The 19,999-nt window shown below is 34.8% G+C and overlaps 1 protein-coding gene across 1 annotated transcript; it reads left to right on the top strand.

The window, feature by feature from the left end:
* Window positions 1-1,700: 1,700 nt before the first annotated feature.
* Window positions 1,701-18,921, top strand: LOC100377792 (rRNA N(6)-adenosine-methyltransferase ZCCHC4-like). The gene is made up of 11 exons (XM_085504260.1): window positions 1,701-1,880; window positions 2,888-3,089; window positions 3,511-3,694; window positions 4,377-4,468; window positions 4,594-4,666; window positions 6,116-6,332; window positions 6,438-6,541; window positions 8,049-8,167; window positions 16,877-17,004; window positions 17,273-17,438; window positions 18,602-18,921. Exons 1-11 carry the CDS (start codon window positions 1,715-1,717, stop codon window positions 18,810-18,812), a joined length of 1,662 nt encoding a protein of 553 aa, XP_085360386.1. The 5' UTR covers window positions 1,701-1,714; the 3' UTR covers window positions 18,813-18,921.
* The last annotated feature ends 1,078 nt before the right edge of the window (window positions 18,922-19,999 follow it).

Genomic DNA, 19,999 nt, shown 5'->3' with positions numbered 1-19,999 from the left:
ATCTCCGCGCAACTACTGAACAGTACATTTAAATAATTAAAAACAAACAAAAACGAATGCACCATATGATAACGTTAACTAGTACTGAGGGCGTTTCTATAGTAAGGCCACAGTTATACACTTGTTTGGCGTTCGTATTATTTAGTTGTGATACAGAGCTACATATAACCGGTAAATATTTGTCTGGCTCCAGTTGACTTTTGAATGTGTAATATATTTTAAATATATCCTGGTAACAAAATTCAGTGTACCAGTCCGGTTGATAGATATATGTCACACGTTAAACGAACTTTGCTTTCAAACATATGTACAGACGTTTATGGCCAACTCCATTAAAACACCCCCCCCCCATAGTATATATTTTATCAGTTATAGCCACGTTAAGTGTCCTATTTATGAAGTGTGTAAATATAAGTGTTTTGCAACTTAATATAAGTATTTTGTGGTTAATACGCCGGGACAATATTTTAACAAAAATGGCGTTGAGGTATTTGAACGCTATCAACTTACACACATATGCATGTATATATATATACACGGTTACTAAAAACGTTTTAGTAACCGTGATATATATAACCTCATATATTGGAAACTGAACAATTAAGCAATACAATATACATTATAATTTAGTGACCCCACTTTATATATAAGACCATTTAGTGAAAACATTGCTTTTCTTGATTGTATAGCTAAATTATTCATTGTTTAGAATCACGATTATTTTAATCGAACTTAATTTTCATTTCTAGCGTTGTGGTCCCTTTCTATATACAACGTATTTCCATTTATCAGTTTCAGATTCCATTCATTACAGAAACATTACAAAATCAGAAACATAAATTAGACGATGTAGTCGGAAAACATAACTATATCATCTGCATATTTCTGATCGTTGGAGTACTTAATATTCGGCAGGTATTGGTTATTAACTGACTTTGGGCCGAGGTCTTGTCTTGTCTTGTCAGAAGCACACAGAGAGAATAACGCGGCTCTGTCTCACACCAATATTACAACCAAAATAGTCAGAAATACCCTTGTCTAAGATAGCACTTGACATTTACATTCTCATACATGGATCTAGCAATATTTTACAGAAATGCCGACACCCTCGAAGTTTCAGAAACGAATACCCGTGATTTGTTGTGTCGAAAATAGAATAGAATAGAATAGAATAGAATAGAATAGAATAGAATAGAATAGAATAGAATAGAATAGAATAGAATAGAATAGAATAGAATAGAACAGAATAGAATAGAATAGAATAGAATAGAATAGAATAGAATAGAATAGAATAGAATAGAATAGAATAGAATAGAATAGAATAGAACTTTATTGATACCGTAAAGAAAATATTACATTTCGTTTTTGGTTATGAACATCAATGAAGTTGAAATTTTGAAAACATTAGTAGTACATTGCAATTCACAATGCTTGCGAATACACGCATTAAAGGATTTTATGGAGCAACAAAACATCCTCTGAGACAAAACAAAACAAAATAAAACACTTCCTCATTCTACTATATGTGGCACACTTTCTCCGTACCCCAAATCCCCTCCGCTCCTATAACCGTGAAAAAATGTGAAATATACTGTGCTTCGTAATTTTCCTTGTCATATGCCCTCTTCGTCGAAACAACAAAATTCTTTTGTTCATATCTTGTGATAAACGTCATCAGTGTGCGTGTATATTTTGAGGTCAGAGGTTATATCACATGTGGTACTTGTTTGCTGAATTGTGTTTCATTCTTGAAGTTCTTTTGGTCCTTTTGGCGTCATTTGTAATGGATGCAGACGATTCTGGGTTCAGTGGATCGTCTTTGGGCGTAGATGTCATACTCGATGAGAAAATACTGGACAAAGCACCGCATTGCCCTCACGGTATGGAAAGTTGCACCACTACTGTTTCAAATCACGTCCGCCCTGCGTACAGTGCTGTGTGTACGGGGACGCGTTGGTTTATAGATGTCACCACCGGAAACATCTATGAACCAACGCGTCCCCGTATACACAGCACTGTACGCAGGGCCACGTCCGCCCACGACGTTGTCGCGCGGGCAGAATTTTGTGTGTCGGGGTGGGGGTTGATTGGGGTGGGGTGGGGTGGGGTGGGGTGTGGTGGTTGAGTGTTATACGTCCAAGCATTGGTCAGAAAATCCCTTCACCTATGACGCATAGTCAACCGTAATTTCTGGTTGAACGGAGTATTTATACCGATCAGAATACATTTCCCGATTAGCATACAAGCACATCACGAGCAGGATAAATATATCTCGATCAGGATATTTTGTCTTTGAACATTTCGGCGCACTAAAAGAATACTAAGTCTGTTCGGAGAAAATCCCTGTACAAAATGACTGAGTAAAAACAGCATGTTTTGTCTGTTTAGGGCATTTTACCATTGTTTCTTATGGCAAGTACATGTATATACTATTTATTATATGCATAACTTGCATCACCGCAGTGTGACGTAAGACAAGGCAGTTATAAAATCCATATCACCAGTGTTACGTTCGGGGTTATGTACAATAATATGGATTGTGATAAAAGTGCTTTTGACAAACTTGCTCTGGTGGTTGTCTCTTGATCGTGTCTCTTGATCAACCTAAGAGAAAATATGGGATTCTATATAAATAGAAATATTAGAAAACTGACGATAATGGGTTTTTAACAAATGAATTTATTATAGCTTGGAATTAATTTTTGCTGAAGAAATGATTCATCCAGTGAATATACTTTTTTTTCCCATATTTTACATTTAACTCATCAAAAATCAGTAAAAATTAAATTCCATACAAAACACCCAAATTATAGTGTCTTCAGGCATTTCACTTCAGATTTGATCTCAGCTTCAACATTAAAGTCGCAATTTTTTGTTTGCATTCTAGGTCCCACATTGTTGTTTGAAAGATATTTCCAAGGTCAGAAATCAGACAAAAGATTCTTTGCTTGCTCAGCTTGCAGAGATAGGAAAGACTGTGATTTCTTTCAGCATGAAGACGAAAAAATCTCTGATGCGAGGAAACAAGCGAGACACGAGTTCAATAGGTCAAAGCAACCGGAGTACACACATAACGAGTATTACAAAAGGTAAGTAGATTGTGTATGAAATCTATGAGGTTTATATTGAAGAGGATATAAACATCATTTTCAACTGAATTTATTTCAAGTTTAAAGTTATTTCATACATAAAATAATATTAGCAATAATTAATATTCATGAGTCAACCAAATTTAAAAGCCGCCCATGTCCAGTCAGATAATGCATGGTAACAAAATTGGATAGATTGTTAAATAGCAACATTGGAATAAAAATCAGCAGATGAGTAGAACACTAATTCATAATCTTTATTATTTGATAGAGGCTGGCTACAAAGGGAACCAGAACCATTGAAACCATGGAAAATACAAACAAAAGAATGACAGATATTATTTAGTCTATAATAATATAATGTTAGTTTTGGCTTTATTATTTAATATATAATCAGTATTCACATCTGTATAATTTTCAGATATCAAAGCGCATTGAGAGAGAAACCGTCCAAACGTTCGTATTGTCACCACTGTAATTTACTTCTCTCACCCAAAGAAACTAAGTCACATGGGAATCATCGAATGACGACAAATATTTCCAATGAACAGCTGCTGAAACCAAGCTTTGTCATGGCACCATTGGAGAATAAAAAGACTAATGCGGTAAAATACGTTTCCACATATCGGTACTATCGTCGATATCAGCTATTCAACATTTTAAGGTGTCATCAAGTCATCACATTGCAAGCAGGATTTTACAACTGATGATTCGTAAATTCAAAATCAATGTGGAGCAATTGCCATTGAGGTTGATCTGCGATGCACAGTAGTTTCTTGACTTGTACCGTTGTTAGGTTCCCCTCTAGTTTACGACACTATTCAAAAAGCTACTAGATACAACAACGAGAATGCATAACTTGCTGATATTTGATCACAAAAGTAATTTAAATTTTTATGTTTTTACTATTGAATGTACAAGTTTTTCTCATGAACAAATTAAATTTGTAAGGAATATGGCAGTTATAATTATTCAAATTAGTTTCATTACAATTCATGACTGGATTTATCCAGCATTGTTCAAATACTAAGGATCATTCCTTAGTAGCCATGCAAATATATTCACACATTCAGCATTTTCAATCAAGAAGTCAAATTTACAGTCAATAGCGTTCTTATTTACCATTGTATTATGTGATACCATAGAAATCTTGAAAACCTGGAAGAGTGCATGGGTTATAGTCTCGGCTGCAGTGTTTACAGCATTATGTTTTTTCACCATGTGAGTATCTGTGTTGACCACTTTACGGATAACTGTCTTCAAGTATAATTTTGTTTTTTTCCTCAGCAATACCTGTACAATGAGAAAACTGTTGAATTTCTCTTAAAAACTATCCAGACATTGGGATTTGATAGAGTTGTGTGCATTGGAACCCCTAGGTAAGTTGAAATTAACAGTCTTGAGTTACATGCGTTTTATTTAAACAAGTAATTTTCAGATTAAACTTAATTTAAATGAAATTAAAAGTGCAATTGTTTTAATTTTATGCATTTCATTCCTGTAGATTACATGAAGTCATTATGAGTTCTGAGCAAAAGAAACTTGACAGTCTCTTGCTTGATATTGATCACAGATACGTAAGTGTTTTTGATATAATTCCATACTGTTATTGCAATATTTTTAGCTCGGCTGTCGACTTTGTCGAGCGGAGCTTATCATATGAGTGATTGTCCGTCGTCGTCCGTGTCAATGTTTTACTTTTTCAACTTCTTCTTGAAAACTACAAGCCTGAATGCTTTGATACTTGGTGTATATGTACCTTGGGTAGACCTCTCTCAGATTTGTTCATTTCATTATGATATCTTCAATTCTCTAATTTTGGTGAATATTTTTGTCATTTTTGGTAAAAAGTGATATTTTCAACTTCTTGTTAAAAACCGCAAGTCCAATTGCTTTGATATTACATATATAGGTACTACATGTGGTCCTCTCTCAGATTTGTTCATTTTGTAATGATATCTTTAATTCTCTAATTTTGGTGAATATTTTTGGTAAAAAGTGATATTTTCGACTTCTTGTTGAAAACCGCAAGTTTAATTGCTATGATATTACATATATAGGTACTACATGTGGACCTCTCTCAGATTTGTTCATTTCATTATGATATATTCAATTCTTTAATTTTGGTGAATATTTTTGTCATTTTTGGTAAAAAGTGATATTTTCAACTTCTTGTTAAAAACCGCAAGTCCAATTGCTTTGATATTACCTATATAGGTACTACATGTGAAACTCTCTCAGATTTGTTCATTTTGTAATGATATCTTTAATTCTCTAATTTTGGTGAATATTTTTGTCATTTTGGTAAAAAGTGATATTTTCAACTTCTTGTTAAAAACCGCAAGTCCAATTGCTTTGATATTACATATATAGGTACTATATGTGGTCCTCTCTTAGATTTGTTCATTTTGTAATGATATCTTTAATTCTCTAATTTTGGTGAATATTGTTGTCATTTTTGGTAAAAAGTGATATTTTCGACTTCTTGTTGAAAACTGCTAGTCCAATTGCTTTGATATTACATATATAGGTACTACATGTGGACCTCTCTCAGATTTGTTCATTTCATAATGATATATTCAATTCTCTAATTTTGGTGAATATTTTTGTAATTTTTGGTAAAAAGTGATATTTTCGACTTCTTGTTGAAAACCGCAAGTCCAAATGCTTTGATATTACATATATAGGTACTACATGTGGACCTCTCTCAGATTTGTTCATTTTGTAATGATATCTTTAATTTTCTAATTTTGGTGAATATTTTGGTCATTTTTGATAAAAACTGATATTTTTGACTTCTTGTTGAAAACTGCAAGTCCAATTGCTTTGATATTATACATATAGGTACTACATGTGGACCTCTCTCAGATTTGTTCATTTTCTAATGATATCTTCTGTTCTTTAATTGCCATGTGCATTGCTAACAGCGGAGCTATCTCAGCCGACAGGCTGCTTGTTAACATTTGTAAGTCATCTACCGAAAAAAAAATTAAATAGTTACTGAAAAATATTTTTTTTTTCTACAGTATCAGTTCTACCCTCCAAACAACTACTGCCGATACAATATGTTCAACCATCATTTTTTTGATGGAGACGAAAGCGAGAAATATTTTCAAGATTTCCTCCATCGCAATGGTGGGGATGGGGTTGTCGTGGTGACAGATCCCCCATTTGGGGGACTAGTGGAAGTTTTAGCCTTCACCATAAAGAGAATCATGATGCTTTGGCACAAGGATAAAACAGGTGTGATTTTATTTTTAAATGTTGAAATCAGTGTTTTTCAAAGTTCTTCTTCACGACTAATTTATCAAATTATATTATAAATTGGATTCCTTTGTTTACTTTCAGATGTGTGTCGTTTCCAAGATCTGCCAGTTATTTGGACTTTTCCCTATTTCCTAGAATTTCGTATTGTCAAGTGGCTACCTTCATTTCATATGTCTGATTATAAGGTATGCAACAACCTCATAATTATATACCATATTAAGCAGTGGTATCTTTATATTTCACAATAGTAGAAGGCTATAACACAACCTTGCAAATAAATTAATTCTATACTATATTACACAGTAGTAGCCTATATATCACAGCCTCGTAATTATATAGTAATTATATACCATATCACTCTGTAGTAGCCTATATATCACAATCTAATTATGTTAATTATAATTATATACATGTACCATATTACTCACTAATAGCTATACTTCATAACCTCATTATTATGTTAATTCTATACCATATATACACAGCAGCAGCTTTTATTTCACAACCTCATAATTATATTAAATTCACTACGTTCAATTACCCACTATAGACTCCGGTCAGTCAAAATGACTATTTTGAACTGTAGGCATTAATCTGTGATTCAGCCAAAGACAGAGGAAGAAATCTAGGTCAGGGGAAGCCCCATGACCTCAAGATTTTCCCTTACGTTACAAACCATGTGACCGAGGCAATGAGGTGGTACCAAGGGGATCGATCTGGGCATGGAATGTTATACAATCATTTGAATTATGTGTTACGAATTTCTGATAGTTTAGGCTTTGTGTTCTATGGGCTGTATTTCGAAAGTTGTGAAGTCATGGTACTGTTTTGACATTATACGACTTGCCGTTCCCTTTTGATGGATTTTGTGTGACTGGCCGTGGTGTTTGTAAACTTATCGAACTGTAGTATTAAGTTAATCTGCCCCGGGAAATCTGCAAGCAAAGTTTTAAATTGCCATTTTCATTATATATATTATATGAAATGCACCCGAACCTGGAAATCGATGGCAAATCGGGTTGGTCTTGACACATAATTTCTTAGCTTGTTCTTGACTGCAGTACGCTGGGCTATGATTTTCCACATACCCACGCTTATGGGAATAGTGCATCGTGGGTAATACTGTATTGATCGAGGTGAAACGAACATGGCTGTTAAACAACTTCAGTTAAACAAGTTTCTACCTGTAGTTGCATCATGTTTAATACATCTAATATAAAATCTACAATTATTTACTCGCACAGACACAGGAGTTCTTCCTCAGCTTTCTTTGCTTTTCTGCCTGTTCGCCAATCCATTGCTCCAAAACACACCTTTAAATACTCTTATTTTCCCAGCATCAAGATGGCTCTGCCAATTCTTGTGGTAATTCTATACCATATTACACAATAGTAGCCTACATATCACAATCTAATAATTATATTAAATATATACCATATTACACAGTAGGAGTCTATACCAATATGTGATTACTCCACTGTCTAAATTCAACAACCATTTCTCTATGCATATGAATAACAGAGGCACACCTATAATAAAAATAAGTAATATTTGAATGATCCAGTATACAGTTAATGCAATTTGTATTTACATGCACTTTTACTGGAGATGCGCTTCTAATAGAGTAAATATGGAAGTATTTCTAATGTTTTTATGGAATAATCTGAAACTTTGTTTTATTTATTATCGCAGGTTGGTTATGATAACCACGCTTTATTTCAATGTGGCAAAAAAAACAAGGGAACACCGGTCAGATTATTCACAAATTTATCTCCGAAGACATTTGTACTTCCTAAAGAAGATGGCTATAGGTAATGTACAAGTTGAACGTCTGTGTAACTGCTTTGTTTTATATGCAGAACACCTTGCAATAATAGTTGAAAAAAATATAAATCAGTTAAAAATCCTGGAATATTTAAGCTAACTTTTACTGAAGGTTATGGTGTTTTAATCAATGAAAAGTTCTATTGTTGTAATCCTGCAAGAATTCTTCAAAATGTGATTTTAGGAATCGGTTGGATAAGATTCCTCATGAACTGTACAAAAACCAGAGCCCTCACGATGGCAACTGTAATCATCTTTGTTTGTGTTTCAGTACACCATACTTGTAAATACATTTAAAATATACCAATATTTGTTTAAAAAACACACATGCTACATGTACATGCTAATTGCGAAATCATAACCTTAGGTGAATGGGTTTGTGACTGTTACTGTAGAACATGCACATGTATCACAGCCATTACTCTGCCTGTCTACCTGAAATTGGAGTATCGTGCTTGAGAAAATCCATAAACCATCAACCTTGGATTAAAAATAACCAAAGCTCTTTCCTACATCAGATTTAACCTTTTCATCACCAGATGTTCCTGCCCAAATTTTTCTGCACTTTGTTTCTTATATTCTTCAAATTTTCTGGAAAGGAATCCCAATTTTAGAGCCAATAGACAAAATTTGAGTCATTTCAGTTTTTATACAAAAATTGGTTATTCTTGTTGGAATCTTCTGAAGGAAAGTGCAAATTATGAACACAACTATTTTGTGAATTTGTGATAAAAAGAAGGAACTGGTAGTGAAAAGGTTAATTCAGTTTGGGACTTCATGCTCATACTTGACTATTTCCCAATTTTGAATGTCATTTAATTCACCTCATTTTTAGCTCCGCTGTCGACTTTGTCGAGCGGAGCTTATCATATGAGTGATTGTCCGTCTCCGTCGTCTGTGTCAATGTTTTACTTTTTCGACTTCTTCTTGAAAACTACAAGCCTGAATGCTTTGATACTTGGTGTATATGTACCTTGGGTAGACCTCTCTTAGGTTTGTTCATTTCATGTTGATATCTTCAATTCTCTAATTTTGGTGAATATTTTTGTCATTTTTGGTAAAAAGTGATATTTTCGACTTCTTGTTAAAAACCGCAAGTGCAATTGCTTTGATACTACATATATAGGTACTACATGTGGACCTCTCTCAGATTTGTTCATTTTGTAATGATATCTTTAATTCTCTAATTTTGGTGAATATTTTTGTCATTTTTAGTAAAAAGTGATATTTTCGACTTCTTGTTAAAAACCGCAAGTGCAATTGCTTTGATATTACATATATAGGTACTACATGTGGACCTCTCTCAGATTTGTTCATTTTGTAATGATATCTTTAATTCTCTAATTTTGGTGAATATTTTTGTCATTTTTGGTAAAAAGTGATATTTTCAACTTCTTGTTAAAAACCGCAAGTCCAATTGCTTTGATATTACATATATAGGTACTACATGTGGACCTCTCTCAGATTTGTTCATTTTGTGTAATGATATCTTTAATTCTCTAATTTTGGTGAATATTTTTGTCATTTTTGGTAAAAAGTGTTATTTTCAACTTCTTGTTAAAAACCGCAAGTCCAATTGCTTTGATATTACATATATAGGTACTACATGTGGACCTCTCTCAGATTTGTTCATTTTGTAATGATATCTTTAATTCTCTAATTTTGGTGAATATTTTTGTCATTTTTGGTAAAATGTGTTATTTTCGACTTCTTGTTGAAAACCGCAAGTCCAATTGCTATGATATTACATATATAGGTACTACATGTGGACCTCTCTCAGATTGTTCATTTCGTGATGATATAAAATACTAACAAAACTTTAAAATTCATACAATAAGCTTTCCGAAAATATATAGTTTTGTGGACAAGGGAAGTCATCTTGGTTTCCTAATTAACCAATTAAAATACCTGTCAGGTAAACTGCATCTCTACCTTAAGACATTTGAACAAAGTGATTTATTGAACTTAACACACAAAATCACCATTACCTGTAAATAGCATTTTATCTATTTGGAAACTGTATATGCATAACTAACCGGATGCAACACATACATGTGCGGTCAGAAAGGGATTTAAATTTTGAGCAGTCTGTATGAAAAGGGGGGGGGGGGTGATTTTTAGCATCGCTGTCGACTTTGTCGAGCGGAGCTTATCATATGAATGATTGTCCGTCTTCGTCCGTCCGTCGTCCTTGTCAATGTTTTATTTTTTCGACTTCTTCTTGAAAAAGAAAGCCTGAATGCTTTGATACTTGGTGTATATGTACCTTGGGTAGATCTCTCTCAGATTTGTTCACTTTGTATTGATATCTTCAATTTTCTAATTTTGGTGAATATTTTTGCCATTTTTGGTAAAAAGTGATATTTTCGACTTCTTGTTAAAAACCGCAAGTCCAATTGCTTTGATACTACATATATAGGTACTACATGTGGACCTCTCTCAGATTGTTCATTTTGTGATGATATCTTCAATTCTCTAATTTTGGTGAATATTTTTGTAATTTTTGGTAAAAAGTGATATTTTCGACTTTTTGTTAAAAACCAATAGTTCAATTGCTTTGATATTACATATATAGATACTACATGTAGACCTTTCTCAGATTTGTTCATTTTGTGATGATATCTTCAATTCTCTAATTTTGGTGAATATTTTTGTCATTTTTGGTAAAAAGTGATATTTTTGACTTCTTGTTAAAAACTGTAAGTCCGATTTCTTTGATACTATACATATTGTTCATTTTCTAATGATGTCTTCAGTTCTTTAATTGAAATGTGCATTGCTAACAGTGGAGCTATCTCAGACGATAGGCTGCTTGTTAGCATATTTCCTAGGTTTTAATTTTCATTATACATGTTTACCTGGATTTAATTGAATGACTTATACTTATCTGCGAAAAATAGCAAAATTCAAAACTCAGTGAATATTTGAAGGGTGATGGTGATCATGTCACATCCTGTTCGATATGGGACTCATAGAGACAAACACAACCTCTGTAAAATACATTGTTTGTTGGAGTGGAAAAATAATATGTACAGGGATTCATTACTATAAATCCAGAGTTGTGGGAACCAGAACTAGAAATTGGGGAAGAAATTTCGCTGAGTAGACATGGGTTGTTTAAAGGGTGGAGGTCGTTACACTGCATCTGTTTGATATGGGAATTACAGCGACGTATACAATGCGTATAAATCTTTCCTTTCAAAAACAACTTCATGGCTGAGAAGGGATGAAAGTCAGAGGGTGCAAGGTCAGGAGAGTAAGGGGATGGGGGAGGATTTCATAGCCACACGCCTGTGCTGCTGATCTGGCGACATGCTAGTTGTGGACCGGAGTGTTGTTCTGCTGATCTTGCCCCACTTCTTGATTTTGATAGCTTCCTTAATCCTCTTTCTCCTAAGTCTTACTTACTATGGTGCATCATTTGTCTGTCCCTCTGACAGACATCATATCCGAAGTCTAACTTACTATGGCAACCATAAATCTATTCTCTTTTATCCCAAGTCAAACTTTGTATGGAAAGCACATCTGACCCTCCCCAGGGGGTAAGTCAATGTTTTATGTCAAACTTTTAGGCAGTCCAAAAAGCAAACATACTTAGCATAAATATACAGTGTAGTGCATTGTTAGCTTCTAGAAACTGACTTGTATACACAGCTTTTTGGTGCTCCAAGCAAAAACTTTTCCAGCATTGTGAAACTTAGTGAATTCAACTTGAATCATGGGAAAAACAAGTAAGTACAATCTGAGTTGTTGTAACTCTTAATGAATTGAACTTGAGTAGTCTAAGCTACATATAAATTCAACTTAAGTGCGCTTGAATTCAACAAAATTAGAGTTAGGTGGACTCTGCTACAAATGAATTAAACTTGAGTGGGCTTAGCTACAAATGAATTCAACTCAAGTGAGCTTGCATTGAACAGAATTAGAGTTAGGTGGACTCTGCTATAAATGAATTAAACTTGAGTGGGCTTAGCTACAAATGAATTCAACTCAAGTGAGCTTGCATTGAACAGAATTAGAGTTAGGTGGACTCTGCTACAAATAAATTCAACTTGAGTAGTTATAAAATCTAACAGAGTTAGATTTGAGTGTCTGCAAATACAAATAATTTGAACTTGATTTGCCATAAATGTTACTTTGTTGGGCATTGCAAACAATAGATTGACCCTGACAAAGTACCTCTACTTCCTTTGGGCTTAACTATTTGCACTGCAAATAAACCAATTGTACACAACGATTATATAACTAGGGTGATCATGAAAGGGGGCTTGACTTTGCTCCACAGCACTGTAAATCAGAGTAAATATTTGAATTGTTTTGACTAAAGCTAATTCTATTTGGAAATATGGGCTAATATATCTTCATTATTACTGTCTTTGCAGACGATTCCACTGGTCCTACAGCCCTTGCATGAAATGACTTTGAGAGAGGTGGCTTCTTTGAAAATTACTGACCAAGAACATGATCTTGTTACAGAGATATCAAGCAACAGATCTGGTAGAGTGAGAAAGAAAGTGTTTCTGCCCAGTGCACCTGAACATAAGTCTAATAAGGTAGGATCTGACAAATCTTTACCTACACCCATGCACACAAATAGTGACAGTTATGTCCCTGATAGTTCCCATCCTCCAGTTACTGCTAGTACTAGTACTAAACGTAGAAAGCTTAGTAAACACCACAGAAAGTCAGAAAGAAGACATGGTGGCAATACTAGCGACAGTGATGAGGATAACAGCAGCAAGCATAGAAAAAAGTCAAAGCGCCATAAAAAAAAAAGAACCCATCACTCGAGTAGCAGCACTGACCGTCTTAGTTCTAACGAAAATGTACCCAAGATTTTTGGAGAAATTGAAGGAGAGCATGAAAATGTACCTGGGAATGCTGGACAGATGGATAGTGGGTTGAAACATGTACTGGAAAAAGGTGGAGATGACAATAAGCGTGAGGATGGACAGATTAAAGATAAAGATGAGGGTGGTGGTGGTGGTGATGGCAGTGTGCTTGAGGAAGGAGAAATCAATGATGATGATGTTGAAAAAAATCAACCTGAGAATGTTCAAATTGATGGTGGCAATGGGGATGGGAATGTGCTTGTTGATGGTGGTGATGAAAATCTACAAGGTGAAGATGAAAATTTACCTGGGAATGGCCAAATTGAAGGTGGAGGTGATGCTGATGAAGAAAGTGATATCTACAGTGACCTAGACCTTCCTCACAATGTCATTCCAACTCCCCCTAATCTAGATAGTGGGATGGACACCTCTTCAGGTGAGGAAAATGATGAGCCTGATATGGAATACCACAGACCTATTCCTAGTCTTGATAGGCAAATAAGAATTGAAACAACATGGAACAGAAATCTAGACTATGTTGAACCTACATTTCACATTGAAGATGATGATAGTGACGCCTATGAAGACATACCCATGGATGATGATGGGTGGAGTCCTTTGCTCCATAGACACAGTGTAGAAGACTTTTCTGGCGAAAACCCAGGTGCTAATTTAAAGGCTGAGGACATACCTACACCTCTCAGCGCCTTTCAGAAAATATTTCCTCCCTTATTAGTGACAAGACTTAGAAAAGAGACCAATGCATATGCCAAATGGGTAAAACACAGAAAAGGTGCTGACAAGTATTGGTTAAAAATAGAAACTGATGAAGAGATGTCAGCCTTTCTTGGTATAATAATTTTAATGGGTGTTGATCCCAAAAGTAGCACTTCAGACTATTGGTCCAGTAATGCTGCACTGAGAAATGAAAAAATTGCTTCAGTCATGAGCCGAGGTAGTTTCCAGAAGATATTGCAGTACTTTCATTGCAACGATGCAAGATATGACCCATCCAATATTCGGGATCCAGATGAAAGGGCAAGAGAAAGACGTCGGCAACCACTCTACAAGGTTGCACCAATAGTAGAAACCATTATGTCTCTCTCAAAATTGTGCTACAATCTTCACAGAGAACTAGCTATAGATGAGGCAATAATTGGATACAAAGGGAAGTTCAACGGTATTCCAACCGTCTTTATTCAAGGAAAACCAAGAGCTAAAGGCTTTAAAGTGTATGTGTTAGCAGACAGCCATTCCAATTATGTTGCAAACCTTAAATTTATGACTACAACTGGAAGCCATGAAGAAGACATGAGGGATGTCTCTAGAACCACAGCAATATGTGACAATTTGATTAGTCCTTTTAGTGGCTTACATCATGTCGTATACACTGACAGTTTCTATACTAGCATCCAGATGGCAGACAGGTTGTTAGATTATCACCACACATATGTTATTGGGAGCATAAGACAAGATCGTAAGGGATTTCCTAATGCCCTCAGATCAAACCCACGCAGAAACCCTGAAAGTGCCAAGATTAAAGATTTATGCCGAGGACAATTTGCAGCTCGTCAGAAGGGCAGTTTGGTTGTGGTGACATATAAAGATTCCAACCTTTTGAATCTGTTATCAAACTGCAGTGAAGGATTTCGGGAAAACAACGAAAGAATAAGTCGGTTTATACTGAATTCTACTACCCGTCGAAAGACGATTCACAGCCTTCCAGCCCCTGATGTTGTTTCTCAATACAATAAGCACATGGGAGGGGTTGATCGTGCCAACCAGATAAGGTCATATTATTCATCTCAAAGACAAGCACATAAATGGTGGAAGTATGTGTTCTTTTACCTGTTGGACACCGCATTGTGCAACAGTTGGATCCTGTTTCAAGAGTTGGTAGATGATAAGAAATCCCACAAGATGTTCCAAGTCGATGTTGCATGTGCCTTAATTGGAGGGTTCACATCAAGAAAGCAAAGATTGACAACATCCGATCCAATCATCAGCACATATAATAACCATCATTTGGTGAGAGGGGATGGAAGAGGTGCTTCATGCAGGATGTGTATTAAACTTGGCAGGAAGACAGCTAAGGGGCACTACGTTTACAGTGTCAATAAGTGCAGTATGTGCAACATCAACCTTTGCCGTGACTGTTTTCTCCCATATCATCATGAAGCCACATGCAGCTCCACAAAATCAACGAAAGAGACCCAGACTGTGCAAGATGATCAGGCCCATGCTAGATGGCTGTGGGACAGGAGGGTTAATGGAGAAGGGCAACAAGGAAGGCAACAAACCAGAAGAAGTTCTTCAGTTGGAAGAGGAAGGGGAAGGGCAAGTCGTGGACGATAAACACAGATGACATTTAGTAGTAGTTACCTAGTAGTTAGTAGTAAAGGAAAAATATGTACACTTAGTAGTTATTTTATAGTACTAGTTAAAATAAATGGGCCCCAGGGGTTGGGGGTATTACCAATATAACTTATATCATGCATACATATATTGTACATGCATATGTTATGAATTCAAAATATATGTATTGATGTCATATTGCTTTGTTATATGTATTCTTACAGATTAATAATATAATACTAGAAGATTATTAGACTTATAGATTTTGTTGTCCACAGAAGAGTACTTGTTCTCATAAAGGTAACCAGACTACATAGTCTGATGACAGTATGTGGACCCAAGTCAAAAATAGTTATCTTCAACAGTCACCCTAGTTGAAATTAATTGTAATTCCCACTAGCAGAGTTGAATTTACTTGTAGTTATAAACAGCCCTATTAGAATTTATTTGTAGTTACCTAAGCCGTATTAGAATTTACTTGTAGTTACTTTAGCCCTAATGGAATTTACTTGTAGTTACTTTAGCCCCATTGGAATTTACTTGTAGTTACTTTAGCCCCATTAGAATTTACTTGTAGTTACTTTAGCCTCATTGGAATTTACTTGTACATGTTACAGCTCAAGTCCAATAAATTCGTAGCAATGGTTACCCAACTTAAATTAACTTGTAGTTACTTGCACTCAAATGAAATTAGGTAAGTTGTAATGTAATACTCAAGTACAACATAGTATGCAACTTTGCATCCTTGGTTAAATGAGATTTCAAATGAGTCACCATAGAAAGTTTGACTTGGGATAAAATGTGTGTACCCCCCTGGGAGAAAGAGGAATTTATTAATTTCATCAAAAATGAAGCGTAATATGCTCCTGTAATTGTGGTGGGGGGTGGGTGTTTACCTGGGCATGGGCTCTTACCTGGATAAGTACGGTATATCTGCAAGGCTTATGGACCATTGTCATTAATATTTGGCACATGCATCATACATATTGCTACATGTCCATGCAAGTTTGTTTCATAATGTTCAAATTTGATACAAACATTATACATGTGCAAATATATGTCCATGATGATTCGTTTCAAGTTCAATTCCAAAATGACCACCCATCTTGTTTTTTTTCAAAATGTATCATTGACATTGGTTTTTCCACTTCAAATTATACACGTTAGGATACATGTTCATGACAATAGTTTCACAATTGGATCAAAGATGGTTGACTGCCTGCAATCTTGCTTTTTGACCATACTACTATTATATTATCTCTGTACATGAGCCTGGACAAAGGCAATTCAGTTTGAATACAAAAAATGCATGAATAGAAAATCTTGTTTATTTCTGATCATATATTTCAATTTTGGAAGAGTAATTTAATACATCTAATTTCTGTTGATACTAGACCAGCCAACTAACTATGCTTTTGGTCGGTAACTTTATTTTTGGCATAAAAAATATTTCCCCTAATTCCAACGGTTACGTCATTAACAATGACTTGTTCTATTTCACATGTGCAGGTTTTGTGATGTATGTGACAGGTACATATCTTCGGAGAATGTACATTGTGAAAAATGTAATAAATGTACATCCAAGGATGGTAGAAGATATCATCACTGTGAACTTTGCAACCATTGTGTTAAGCCAGGTGAGTGTATTGATCCATATATTGCATTGACGAGTTCACCACCTGTAGTGACATGTGTGTTGTCATCTTGCACAAAGTAATGCCAGTATAAGTACTTGAGATATCTAGGTATGCAGAATCAAATATTAATATTATACCATGCTGTAAAAATGTCTTAAGAATACAATGATCGATACATTCATAGCAGTAGATTTGTTAGTGGCCTCACTCATTCATTCGAGTTTTGAATATTAAGATCATTATTTTGAGAGTTGTTTCCTATCTGCAGGTCGTGAACATTGCAGTACGTGCAATCGATGTGAATTGGTGAAGCATAGATGTATAAGTGATAGGTCGTCACTCGGTTGTCATATCTGTGGTGACCTCACACATAAAAGACGAGAATGTCCCCAACGAACTGCTGCCAAACCTGGTGGTAAAGGTAACAGGAAAAGGTATGGCCACTCACAGAATACAACTAGAATGAAATTTGTTTTATTTACATTCTATTGATTTCTTTGAAAATACTGATCTCATGTTAAAACTTCACAATACATCATAATGATTCGATTCAATATGACTGAATGCTAGATATATCAAAATCAGGAATTTCAGCCATAACGGAAAGTGATTGGTGGCATTTGCACACAGTTGGATCAAATTGAGTACATACAAAGCATATAATAGGACCTCGATGCACGTTATTTGTTTTGAACGAATTCAAAATGGTTAGCTGCAGTTTGATTTTCAAAAATGCTGTCCCAGAGCCACATCTCAAACAAATCTTGACATATTACATTCATACTTTACCAATACATGCTAAATCAGACGGACTGTTGTCACAATTTAAACATTACGCAACTTGATCTAATATATAACTTACACACTTATTTTGTCAATGACTGATTACTTCAGATTTTTATGAAGTTTGATTTACAGTTGCACTCTGAAGTCATTCCATTGTTTTATTGGAGTCTTGGAAATATTATGAGAGACACTATTCTAAGCGTTGACAAATGAAATTCAAACACACAATAAGATGAAAAAGATTTGTATCTAGAATGCTGAGACTTCAAACTGTGCCATCAAAGTTTACCAGTAGGCGGGTCACTAAGGATACTTCAGAGTCATCATGTCGAGTAATAGTGTGGTATGGAATAAAATATACTCCAATGTCTAAGTAAATGTGTGTTTATTCATGAAGTTTTGGCCTTGGATGTTCTCTTTTTTCACTTAACCAAATTATAATTATATATTATCAAGTGCTGCAAAAGATGGTCGTACATTTAGAACTTAGTACTAAAAATCATTAAATTGAACATTTTAGAACATAATTCCCACAATTCATGATTATTCACACCATCCAATATAAATTTATAATAGATCCAATACCATGGATGTCCAGGCATGGTACAATGCAATATAATCCAAATTGATGCTTAATATCTTAAATAGAGAAATAATCTCCTGTGGGAGACACGTCAACGCACCCAAATACAAACCGTTCCCCACCAACCAACCAACAAACAAACAAACAAACAAACAACGTGCGATGCAAAGATTCAAGTGAAAAATGAACATCTTTTCAAATAAATTCAACCTTTCTCATTATTTCCAGAAAACACAATTCACTTGCAAGCGATACAGCTGGATCAAGTGATACAACAGTGATTGATGAGAGTTTTAAAACGTCAGCTGATAATGTCAACTGTAGAAAAGATAGTATTGAAAGCACAGGGGTATATACAACAGACAACACACCATGTAAACACAGACGCAAGCCAAGCAAATCAAACAAAAAGAAGAGAAAGTTCCACAAGAAATCTTGATAAAAGCAGACAAATTGACTCACTAGCTTACCTAACAGATTTTGTTTTGTATTGTTTTGTTTACATTATAAAAGACCAACGTGAAAATAAAATGAATTTTATCCTTTTATGACTTTTGTAAATTTTGTTTTAAGATGTCTATACACAGTGTTTGAAATGTGCTTATGGATTCCATTTGCACAACGTAATGCATTGGAAATGTTTTTTTGAAAGTTACTACAAAGTTAATTCATGCAATATATTTGTCTGTAAACCTAACATTAACAAATTATGTAGATATGAAACACGTCAGGGTTTCCTGATTGTAATAAGTTAAAAAAGACCTAAACTTTCCAACATCAAGTAAAACACACGATACACAAACACCATTTTGATATAGGTGAAGTTTTGGTCAAATTCGGCCCTAATCATGCAGCTCAACAATGAAATCTCTCTGCCACGGAGCAGTCTTATACTCGTTGATTGGTCAATCAAAATATTGCCATGCTGGTGTTCGTACATGTTTGGCCGTTTTCAAAATGGAAAGCTAATTTTCTTATAGCACAACGAGTGGCAGTAGGACAAATTAGTCATCAAAACCATTGCTTTTGTTTATATTTCTTAGCCTGGCAATGGACAGAACGGGTAGCTTGGAGAACAGTGTTAATGTTGGAGTTGAAGTGAAAAGATACACTTTATTGCATCCACTCTGTGACAAGTAGACTGAAGGATAAGAACAAATTACACCTTGCCTTAATGTATTAGAGATCATTTAGTGATAAATATTCAATTCTGAAACAAAAATAAACAAAAACAAAAAAAACTATTTTCAGTAAACAGTACATTACTAACTCATTCCACCTTTATGCAGTATTATTTGTATTTGTAAATTGTCTCATTAATTTTAACTCACTCGAATATGATAACAGGTTTGAAGTTTCTAGTTAGCATCAGAGTCATGCAACAGGTTAGCAGCTTCTGTTCATTATTACAAGTTAGCAGCATTGAATATCGTCACAGGTCAACAAATCCTGTAATATAAGACTGTATACTCTAAATTCGACTATGAAAACCAAAACATGAACATTTCTAATTGTGCATCACTAAACTAGTAAACCAGCTAGATTAACTATGCTAACAGTTTGGTGATCACCTCAGCAATATGCACAGTGTTCAACAATAATTCACACCCAAAGTTTATGAGCGAA

This window comes from Saccoglossus kowalevskii, chromosome 10, assembly GCF_978046115.1.
Source record: "Saccoglossus kowalevskii chromosome 10, keSacKowa6.1, whole genome shotgun sequence".
In the NCBI taxonomy this organism is placed as follows: domain Eukaryota; kingdom Metazoa; phylum Hemichordata; class Enteropneusta; family Harrimaniidae; genus Saccoglossus; species Saccoglossus kowalevskii.
The sequence above is the reverse complement of the archived record's forward strand: the minus strand, read 5'-3'. Positions and strand labels throughout refer to the sequence as shown.